Source organism: Onychostoma macrolepis, chromosome 20, assembly GCF_012432095.1.
Source record: "Onychostoma macrolepis isolate SWU-2019 chromosome 20, ASM1243209v1, whole genome shotgun sequence".
Taxonomy (NCBI): Eukaryota; Metazoa; Chordata; class Actinopteri; order Cypriniformes; family Cyprinidae; genus Onychostoma; species Onychostoma macrolepis.
The window spans coordinates 31,204,172-31,216,407 of NC_081174.1; the positions used below are offsets into that span (position 1 = coordinate 31,204,172).

Below are 12,236 nucleotides of genomic sequence, written 5' to 3' on the forward strand. Positions count from 1 at the left end.
TTAATACATTAAGTTTATGTAGTTTTTATGTCTTTTGTAGTTCATGTTTTCAAAATGATGGGTCGATATTTTTAGGACCATTAAAGCATATATTTAAATTAAAGTACATTTGTACAGAATACAGTTATAAGTATACATCACAGTAATATTTAATTAAATGTATGCTGTTTTTAATGTGTCTAGACTGGATGGCTTTGAATTTCACAATTTTTGTGTTGTTTTTTGTTCATTCAGATGCAGACTTGTCTCTCTAAAACAGCAGGAGTGTTTTGTCTGAGCATCATGAAACACAGGCATCAAATGATCTGATACGGTAAGCTTTATTTCAGGATCCCGTCGTGTCAATAATACAGTATCAGTCTCCCTTAAACACTCAAAATCAAAACTGGAATGTTAATCAATAAATACAAAACAAAGTGCATACACAACTCAAAAAAATATATAAAAAAGGGAATGTGGGATGACGAGGGGTTTCCAAAAGCTTTACCAACCAAACGGGAATGAACAGGAACTGGGATGTGGTCAAGAACAACAAGAATAATCAATAATCTTTTTACAGAGCTACAAACATGATCGGGTCAGCGGCCGCTCTCAGTCGACCTCCTCCATGCGAGACGTGTCTTCGTCTCCCTCCAGCGGAGGCATGTCCTCGATGGGAGCCGAGCTGGGCTCTTCTGTGGACAGATCGTCCTCGTCGATGCCTGAATCGGGCAGAAAGACACATTAAAATGCTTGTTTTTCCATTGCAATCGCATGCATATTGAGTAGGGATGCAACCATATCAAAATCTCACGATACGAGAATATCACGATATTAAGTCCACAATATATTTATTGCAATATTTAAAAAAAAAGAAAATGAAGAATTAGGAAAAAATAAAAATGTTGTACATTTTAAAAAAGTTAAATTATTCAAAATTAAGAGCTTCAACCCATGTTTCTTAACTAAGAAAACTTCAGTGAACTGAACTTTAAAGGAGACTCAACCCTGGTTTTATTTGTGATACTGTCTCAGTCTAAATTACACACACTGCTGTTTTAGGAAGCCAAACTAATTATAATATAACAATAACAATATATATTGTATGACAGCAATAGCCACATATTGTAAAAAAACTGCACTGTAAAAAAAAAAAAAAATGAATATTTCATAGGTATATTATTTTTGTTTACACTACAGTAGAGAAATTACAATACTTCTTTCCTAATTTCTAGATATATTTATATATATATATATATATATATCTATATATCTAATCACTAGCTGTCAGCAATTCATGCTGCACTTTAAGCTTTTTTTTATTTTTATTAATATTTCATTTGTCTCTGATATTTCATGTTTGCATCATGGAGACAGACTGAAAGCTGCTGTTCATTGTTTTTACAGAACATTTATAGTTAATAATAATCTACTGGTGTTATACCTTCAGTCATTCTGAATTTGAATTACCTTGACTTTTCATATTTCTTTTAAAGCATACTCCTTGTATTGTTTCTGAACATATAATATGTATAAGACGAATTTGTACAAGATGTGGTTGTAATTCATGCATATTTTTTGCATATTTAACAAGTGATTAGTTTAACATCTTCATGCGTGCTGCACTTGGAACAGAGTTTTCTTTAACTGGAGGGTTAATAAAGAACAAGTTACTTGAATCGTGTTGTAGTTACATTTTCAAGTTCACTAGTTAAAAATCGTTTAAAAAAATTACTAAAAAAAAAAAAAACGAGAACGGTCAAAATTTTTTTAATTTTGTGCCATATCGCCCAGCCCTAATCCCTAATATTGAGTCTGTGACCCACCTAATCCGAGTTTGATCATCCTGTAGATGCGGTTGGAGTGCGTCTGCGGGTCGTCCAGCGTGAAGCCCGAGGAAAGCAGAGCCGTCTCGAACAGCAGGATCACCAGATCCTTCACTGATTTGTCGTTCTTGTCGGCTTCTGCTTTCTGGCGGAGCGTCTCGACGATGGGATGGTCCGGGTTGACCTCCAGGTGCTTCTTGGCCGCCATGTAGCCCATGGTGGAGTTATCCCTCAAAGCCTGGGCCTTCATGATCCTCTCCATGTTGGCCGTCCAGCCGTATGTGCTTGTGACGATGCAGCAGGGCGAAGAAACCAGACGGTTTGAGACGGTGACCTGACGCAGGAATAAAGAGAGCCGTTAGCAATCGAAGGCAATGTGTAGATGCACCACTGCAATGCATTTAGGGGTTTCAAACCAGAAAATCAGTGTAAAGATTAAACTAGTTAAACATTTGATTAAAACTAATTTTTACTTTCTGAATAATATTTTACATGTAATTTCTCACACTATAAATTGGTTTTTATACATGAAAATATATAGCTGCCGAGACACGGTGTGAATAATTTAAATACAAAAAAAGATTAGATAAATTTGATTAAAATGAATAATTTCAAATTAGATTGAATAAATATAAATGAGATTACAATAAATAGAAGAGACAGTACTGTACAGCTAACAGTATAGGACTATAGTGAGTGAGGAAAAACGCAAATGTAATTGAAACAATTTTTTCCTAAAAATATTTTACATGTGTTTATAAAATATACATTTTCACCTTTTATATTAGGTTTTTATACATTAAAATATACATAGCAACTTTTTAAATTTTAGGAACGCAGTGCAAAATGTTTTTTTAAATATGTGACATTTAACTAAATAGATAAATTTGATTAAAAATAAATCAGTTAAATAAATAAAATAAGTAAATAATACAGCTAACGGTGAGTGGGGAAAAAAAGCAAATGTAATAAAATGTAAATTGAATAGAACTAACATTTTCCACATAATATTTTACATATTTATATTATTTTTCACAGTTTAAAAATGGACTCTTTATACATGAGAATACACAGCCTAAAAACAAATAAATAGTAAATAATAAACAGAAAATAAGAAAGCTAAATAGATAAGAGAAATAGAACACAATTAAAATAAATAAATAAAATAAAATAAATTAAAAAAAAAAAATATATATATATATATATATATATATATATATATATATATATAATAAAACTAATACAGCCAACAGTACAGAACTATAAGGAGAAGAAAAAAAGTAAATGTATTGAATGGAAATGTAATATAAACTAAATATTATTTTACATATTTATAATATGAATTTTCACAGTGTAGGTTGGGTTTTTATACATGAAACTACACATTTTAGGATGGAGTCTGTGGCATCTAAAAGACTGAAAACCCCTGGTTTAGTTGATCTTTACCTTCTCGACTTTCTTCTCCAGGATGTCTTTCATGATCTTGCACAGGTTCTCAAACTTGGCCTTCTTCTCCTCCTGCTTCTTCTTCTCCTCGTCATCCTCGGGAAGCTCCAGACCCTCCTTGGTCACTGATACCAGGTTCTTGCCCTCGAACTCCTTCAGCTGCTGTACGCAGTATTCATCGATGGGCTCGATCATGTAGATCACCTCCAGACCGGCTTTACGCAGGCGCTCCACGAAAGCAGAGTTGGCCACCTGATCTTTGGTCTCACCTTTGGAGAAGCACGCAAGCGTTAGTTAAAGTCATTAATACAGTGATTTCCAATGCAATGAGAGGTCAGCGCATCCGCACCGGTGATGTAGTAGATGTGCTTCTGACTGTCCTTCATGCGAGTCACATAATCTTTGAGGGACACCATCTCGTCTCCAGAAGCCGATGTGTAATAGCGAAGCAGCTCTGAGAGTTTCTTCCTGTTCTGGGAGTCTTCGTGGATGCCCAGCTGTATGACGGGAAAATATAAATATATAATATTTGTTGCCATGTTCACTGACTATTCATTTAAAAGATTACATTTAGTCATTTAGCAGATGCTTTTATCCAAAGCGACTTACAAATGAGGATCAAAATCAACAAAAGAGCAATGATATGCAAGTGCTAATTCAATAAATTGTTTAAAATACCATTAATATTCAGTATTATTATTGATAATATATTATTTAATACAAACTAAATATTATTTTATATGTAATGATTTTGCACAGTATAAACTGGGACTTTAAACATGAAAATTTAATTTTTTTTTTTTTTTTAAATAAATCATTAATAAAATCTAAAATTAAATTAAATAGATATCCAATTAAGATATAATTAATTTTGTTTAAAAAAAAAAAACAATTACATAAAAAGATAACTAACAAAATTTGTAATTAATTGAGCTGAATGATTTTAAACATTTTGTTTATAATTTATTTAAATGCATTTAACATTTTGCTTTTTTTGTTACTATTTGCAAAAAGGCTGTACATTTTTAAACATTTATGTTTTTAAGTTTACGAGTGAATTGATATTTTAAGACTATTAAAAATATGTGACCCTGCAGCACAGAAGCAGTCATAAGCAGCACAGCTATATTTGTAGCAATAGCCAACAATACATTGTATGGGTCAAAACTATCCATTTTTCTTTTATGCCAAAAATCATTTGTATATTAAATAAAGATCATGTTCCATGAAGATATTTTGTAAATTTCCTACCGTAAATATCAAAACTCAATTTTTGATTAGTAATATGCATTGCTAAGAACTTCATTTGGACAACTTTAAAGGTGATTTTCTCAATATTTAGATTTTTTTGCACCCTCAGATTCCAGATTTTCAAATAGTTGCATCTCAGCCAAATATTGTCCGATCCTAACAAACCATACATCAATGGAAATATAATTTATTCAGCTTTCAGATGATGTATAAATCCCAATTCCAAAAAATTTGACCCTTATGACTGGTTTTGTGGTCCAGGGTCACATATACATTTAAATTGTAAGGTATATTTGTAAAACACAATGCAGTATTTAATCACCTTTCTGCCGTTTTCATTTAAAAAATAAATTAAGAATTGAACTGAGGTGATCTGAATGACTCTGTAGCTGAAATATAGTTTGTTTATTATAGTACAAGTGATTCATTTTGCAACATTAAGACGGTTATTTTCCTGTTTATTCCTGCGAAGCCGCCTCGAATCAATCTGTTTTGTATAAAGCGCTATAAAAATAAAGCTGACGTGTCTATATACGCTTCTATGTCTGTTTATTGGATATTTGAGCTCGAGTTTCACCTTGATGTTCTTGGAGAACTGCTCGTAGTACTTCTTGTAGTTGTCTTTGTCCTCGGAGAGTTCGGTGAAGAGCTCCAGGCACTTCTTGACCAGGTTTTTGCGGATGACTTTCAGGATCTTGCTCTGCTGAAGCATCTCTCTGGAGATGTTGAGCGGCAGATCCTCAGAGTCCACAACACCCTTAATGAAGTCTGCAGAAGAAGAGATAAATCATATTAAAGGCAACAGCTCTGAGGCTTTAGGTTACTGGGAAATCTGGCCGGCGTTTGCATTATTCTGGATGCGATTGTGTTGGATTCAGAGACTTACTGAGATATTCTGGGATGAGCTCGTCGCAGTTGTCCATGATAAACACCCTGCGCACGTACAGCTTGATGTTATTCTTCTTCTTCTTGTTCTCGAAGAGATCGAATGGAGCTCTACGAGGCACAAAGAGCAGCGCGCGGAACTCCAGCTGACCCTCCACAGAAAAGTGCTGCGAGGAAATAAACACAGCCATTGAGCGCATGTGCAATGCTTAGCATTTCTCAAAATATGATAAACAATGCATTTTGATCATTGGCATGTTACATTGTCACATGACCTCCTTGTGTTGCATGGTGTCAGTTACTTAGGAAATAAAAATACTGCATGTTTGAAATAATTTAAAATGAAAAAAATTTTCAGTCTGTTTAGATGGGTTTAGAAAATGCATATATATATATATATAAACATTAAATATGTAGATACAAATATAAATGTGTATAATAAATGCAAATACATGCACACACACATTCATAAAATATTATAGGTGTTATTTTCAGTTTTTCGTTAATATTTAAAATCAGATTTTTGTATTTTATGTTTTAATAAGTCATTTTGTTGTTGTTTTTGTCAGTTTTATTACTTTTGTCTACGTCTACATAGTTTATTGATGATTATTAATAAACTAATGTTTATAGTTTCTCAATTTTTATTTATTAGTTTCAGTTTATTTATTTTTAGTAATTTTAGTACTTCAAATTAAACTAAACAAAAATGGGAAATTTTGCCTTGGCACCGAACTATAAATTAAATCCAAGTGTTTTTATTTTACTTAAATATATCAAGTAAAATATAAATAATATACACACAAATACATATGTATATTATAATGTACAAAATATACATACATATGATATTAAATATATAGACACAAACATAATATATATATATATATATATATATATATAATGCTTTCAATTAATTAATCACATAAAAAGTTTGTTTGCATAATGTGTGTTCTGTGTATGTTTATTATGTATGTATATATATATATATATATATATATATATATATATATATAAATGCACACACATACAATATATATTTTGAGTATGTATTTACATGTCTAATTAATTAATATTATAATTTATATTACAAATAAATATATTTAATATATAAACATAGGATATTTTTCTGAAATATATACATGCATGTGTGTATTTATATATACACAATAAATATACACAGCACATATACATATATTACGTAAACAAAAACTTATTTTGGATGCGATTAATCGCAATTAATCATTTGACAGCACTTTTATATATATATATATATATATATATATATATGTGTGTAAAATATTTTACATTAGATAGACACGTGTTATTTTAATATCTTTGATATACTATAGTTTTTGTTAGGATGTCTGAAGTAGTTCATTAACTGTTTCTGCACAGGTCTGAAGTCACCTTGACGGCCAGGTGATCCTCCCAGTCGTTAGTCAGACTCTTGTAGAACTCGCCGTACTCCTCGTTAGTGATGTCATCGGGGTTGCGCGTCCACAGGGGTTTGGTCTTGTTGAGCTCCTCCTGGTCGATGTACTTCTCCTTGATCTTCTTCTTCTTCTTCTTGTCGGAGCACTTGTCATCGTGGTCCTCGTCGTCGGAGCCCACGTCTTCGATCTCGGGCTTGTCCTCGTCCTTCTCGCCCTCCTCCTCCACCTCTTTCTCCTTTTCCTTCTCCTCCTCCGCCTCGTCGTCGCTCACCTCCTTGTCGCGCTCCTTCTCGACCTGAAACCAACAAAATTTAATCAAAAAAAAAAAAAGTGACAGAAGAAAGCACTGCTTAAAATCTCTATAAATCTTAAAAACTCCATGTACAGTAATTTAAAGATATCTACACAGGACTTCAAACATTCTAGTAGCGAACAAATGTCTTTAAGCATTGTGCCATCTAGAGCTTAATTAGTGCATGTAAATGTATGTTGGGATATAATTCTAGATTCATAAACGTAACAGATGTGTCAGGATTCTTGGTAAAAATTTGCTGCTGATGTTGTCATGTATTTTTGAGAACAATATTAAAAAAAATAAATTAATAAACTTGTTTAAATGTATGTCGTGTGACCTTAACCGGCATCAAAGAACCGTAAACATGCGAATGTGTTGTTGAATCACTGAAATATTACCCTTAAAGTTAATTTAACTTTAATTCATCAACTTTACATTTTTAAATATACGCATTTTACATAAAAAGAAGTTAATTGAAGTATTAACTTTAATTTTTAATTTAACTGATATTAATTATAATTTCTTAAATATATACATTTTAATTTTTAATATATGATTTTTTTCAGAAATGCTTATAGATATAAGCATGCAAATTAATTTGTGAAATACTATCCTTAAAGTTAATTTAGCTTTCATTCATTAACTTTTTAAATTATACACATTTTTAATTTTATATATTTGAAAAAAAGACAAATAAAGACAAATATTGAATTAGTATGTTTAAGAAATTAATATTTTATATATATATATATATATATAAAGAAAAATAAAGACAAATATTTAATTAGTATGTTTAAGAAATTAATATTTTATATATATATATATATATATATATATATATATATAAAATTTGTTTAACTGCATATCATTAATCAGAGAAGCGTAAACATGCAAATGTGTCCCTAAATTACTGAAATATTACCTTTAAAAGTTAATTGAACTTACATTTATTAATTATACATTTTTAACTATACAATTTAAGGTTTTTTAAATATTAAAAAAAAAATATATATATACACTGTATATTAGAAATACTTAATTAGAATATTTAAAAAAAACTTTAAATATATAATATATTCTTTGGTGTTCAGCACAAGAATAAAAATTAATACAGGTTTGGTACAACATGACAGTGAGTAAATAATGACTGAATATAAATTTTTGGGTGAACTATCCCTTTAATGACAATCAGCAGTATGTTTAGTTCTGTCCCTTTAAGAGCACGCATCCGTTTCTCCTTCAACTGTTTACTTAGACATAACTAACTGTGTTTATATGTGAACCTTGTGTGTTTTTGACAGTATTAGCGCAATCAGACGATAACTAAGTAATCAGGTGCTGTTTGACTGGCCTTTTAGTGAATCAACATGTGATGTGAATGTGTCTCGTGAGTTGCGGTTGGACCTGGAGCCGGGAGACATAGTAAATACAGCGCACTGCTTGAGGTAGATGTTGTGTTTTGTTAGTAAATGTTTCATTATATTATTAGTGTTGCCTCCTTTGTTCACTATTACACACTACTGCATATACTGCATCTGACAGTCCAGAAGCTTATCGGTAGTCCAGTATTGACCTAATTACGTTCCAGTCCAAAAAAACAGCGGTTCTCGGTACCCATCCCTAGGTTTAGCTGACACAAATGCAGGGGAATGCCTTATTTTTACATTTACGTTCTGTAGAATGACCCAAAATCGACTTACAAAGAGCGTGATGGGGTAGCCGATGAACTGCGAGTGCTTCTTGACGATCTCTTTGATTCGTCGCTCTTCGATGTACTCTGTCTGATCGTCCTTAAAATGCAGAATCACTTTTGTGCCACGACCGATCGGCTCGGCTGGACAAAGAGCAACATCTCCATTAAGCCTCAGTTACAGCTCGCATTCAGCATTTCAACCACAGTCTGACAATTCAGGGCTCCAAACAAGAAAAATCGATGCAATAGCGCATAAATATAGCAAAATGCTCCTCTTTATAGTTATTTTTCTAACCGACTGATGAGCTTATGGTGGTTATTCTGAGGTTGCAATGTTTACAAGCGTTACACGGTTTCCGCAGTTTGAAACATGAGGCATTTCAGTAAGTTTTTATCTCGGTAAGTTTCACAGTACGTAGGATCTGTTTGGAGCCCCGCAATTCATTCACTAAATCTAACGACACTCACAGCTGTCCACTTTAACGGTGAACGATCCTCCTGCCGACGACTCCCATGCGTACTGCTCGTCATCAATGTGTTTAGTGATGACCGTGACTTTCTCGGCCACCAAGTAGGCAGAATAGAAGCCCACTCCAAACTGGCCGATCATGGAAATGTCCGCTCCGGCCTGCAGAGCCTCCATGAAGGCCTTCGTGCCGGATTTGGCGATGGTTCCCAGGTTGTTGATGAGGTCAGCTTTGGTCATGCCGATGCCGGTGTCGATGATTGTGAGTGTGCGCTCTTCTTTGTTGGGAATGATTTCGATTTTGAGGTCTTTTCCTGAGTCCAGCTTACTCGGATCTGTGAGACTCTCATAGCGGATTTTGTCCAAAGCCTGATGGAAAGTAAGAATAGTTCAGTTAGTCTCTGCAGTACAGGTATGTTTATAGCAATAACCAACAATACACTGTATGGGTCAAAATTATACATTTTTCTTTTACGCCAAAAATCATTAGGATATTAAGTAGAGATCATGTTCCTTGAAGATATTTTGTAAATTTCTTACCGTAAATATATCAAAACTTCATTTTTGATTAGTAATATGCATTGCTCAGAACTTCATTTGAACAACTTTAAAGGTGATTTTCTCAATATTTTGATTTTTTTTGCACCCTCAGATTCCAGATTTTCAAATAGTTGTATCTCAGACAAATATTGTCCGATCCTAACAAACCATACATCAATGGAAAGATTATTTATTCAGCTCTTATGAAAACCCTTATGACTGGTTTTGTGGTCCAGGGTTATAAAATGTAATGTGCATCATTTTTTATTGTATTACTGACTGTTTACATGATTTACTTAATGAAAAACTACTTGAAGGCTACATGCTATTTTTTTAAAAGACATCTTTTAATTCTAATTATTAATTTGCATTAATATTTTGAAAAGCATTGTGATATTTTTCATACTGTGCATCTTTTTCTTATTTTTTGCTGTTTGCATGTCATTACTGAAGTAATGTTTACTTAACGAAAAAGGCTACATGCCATTTTTTAAACTTTGATTTAATTGTAACTATTAATTTGTATCAGTAGTTTAAAAAGCTGTTATATTGCTTCGTTTTTTCTGTTCATTTTATTACTGCGTAAGCAAACGGTAATTGTAATAATCGCTTTATAAAATGACACATAACCTTGAATTATTTTTATGTACACATTTTTTCTGAAGTAATATTTAATTGAAAAATACTTGCATGCCTTTTTTTTTTTAATATTATGATTTATAAATATTGATATTAGTATTTTTAAAAACACCTTCTATTAAATTGCTTGTAGAGTAATGCAATCACTAATAAAAATAACAATCGATTTAAAAACAGTATTTTTTCAGTATGTAAAATTGCTTAAATGTAAACACATTTACTCAAGCAGTGTTTACTTAATCAATACCTGAAGAATAAATGCACTTGTTTTTTTTTTTCATTAGTTTGCATTAATTTAAAAAGCAACTTGCTGTATTGCTGCTTGTAACATGCTTATGCATGCTTTTGCACGCTTTGAAATAAAAAGTTTCAGAAAAAAATATGCAAACACTTCTCTGAAGCAGTGTTTACTTAATGAAGGATTTTTTCATGGTGTTGTTGACAATACTAGTATGCACACTGAGATTGCCATTGTTATTACTATGCTACTATTACTCAATCGTGTATTACACAGTTACGTACATCTGAAGAGTTGGAGATGAGTTCTCTGAGGAAGATCTCTTTGTTGGAATAGAAGGTGTTGATGATCAGAGACATCAGCTGAGCGATCTCAGCCTGGAAGGCAAAGGTCTCTGCTTCCTCCTCCATCAGCTGGTCATGTGCCTCCGGCATCTGTGCATGACAAATAAAATATATATATATAAAACATATACACAATATTTGACGAGTATGCTGTTACATCAGAGCACATATTTGAGTTATTATACATGAAAAGCATTGGTATTCAACATGCATTTGGATGAATAATGTAGTATGCATTGCTGTATAACCCTCCTAAACCAATTAGGGATTCAAAGCATGGTTTAATTCAATTGCAAAACGGTTCTGCATTAATGCTATTAATATATACAAAGCTGAAGGGATTGCTCGTGGTTCGGGAACAGCTTGTACGAACTCTAGCGCCTCCTGTCGGTCCAAACGTGTTATTACTAGCTTCCAGAACCTACCAAACTCTCTACAACATGCATTAACATGATGCACATCACTTCAGATCTCACATGTGAACGAGACACTATAATACAACTACTTCAGTCACTAAAAACACCAATGCACTCTGTTAAACTTTATGCATAAGTCAATATGCAAGTATAAAAATCACATATTTAAAGTGCGCTATAAGCATACATGTGTAATAATGACATCCACTTTCCTCGAATGCGTTCATAAGCACCTTTACTGACCGTGAATCTTGCAAAAGCCTCGTTTAATCTCTCTGAGGTAAAACTGATCAACTCCAGATGGTCTGAGGACTTGTTCATGGAAGCACTTAACGCATTCGTTTAAGAAATGCACTGATTTAAATATACCAACAGCAACTTGTTGATGTAAAACACTTCGTATTTGTTAATATACAAGTTAAAAACCGCCGTGTAAATGTGAAGTAGCATCACAACTGTCAAAAGAACGTTGACGAATGAATGAAGCGCGAATAAACGTCGAATATTCTCACAGTATTTGCGTGAAATTGCAAATAAGTTGTATGATAATGAATTGGAATGTTATTCTGATTCTATATTCTTACCTTGAACGGTTTATTAGAGAGAATTAGATTAAGCGATTCTCCGTTAAGCCTGTGAGAGTTTTCTCCTCAGCTGTCAGTAGCTTCGGGAAATCCTATAGCGTGCGTTACGCCAGTGGCGCGCTTTTATACGTCCTGACGGGAGAGTTCGAGAACGCGTACGCTCCAGAAATCTCTCGAATCTTCTTAATGCTTTCCTAT

At 32.8% G+C, this 12,236-nt stretch overlaps 1 protein-coding gene across 1 annotated transcript; it reads right to left on the reverse strand.

The window, feature by feature from the left end:
• Nucleotides 1-253: 253 nt before the first annotated feature.
• hsp90aa1.2 (heat shock protein 90, alpha (cytosolic), class A member 1, tandem duplicate 2) lies at nt 254-12,199 on the reverse strand. The gene is made up of 11 exons (XM_058754939.1): nt 12,039-12,199; nt 10,979-11,128; nt 9,280-9,646; nt 8,819-8,952; nt 6,798-7,118; nt 5,389-5,554; nt 5,080-5,270; nt 3,601-3,748; nt 3,252-3,520; nt 1,806-2,139; nt 254-701 (listed from the first exon to the last, which is right to left on the reverse strand). Exons 2-11 carry the CDS (start codon nt 11,126-11,128, stop codon nt 592-594), a joined length of 2,190 nt encoding a protein of 729 aa, XP_058610922.1. The 5' UTR covers nt 12,039-12,199; the 3' UTR covers nt 254-591.
• Between the last annotated feature and the right edge of the window lie 37 nt (nt 12,200-12,236).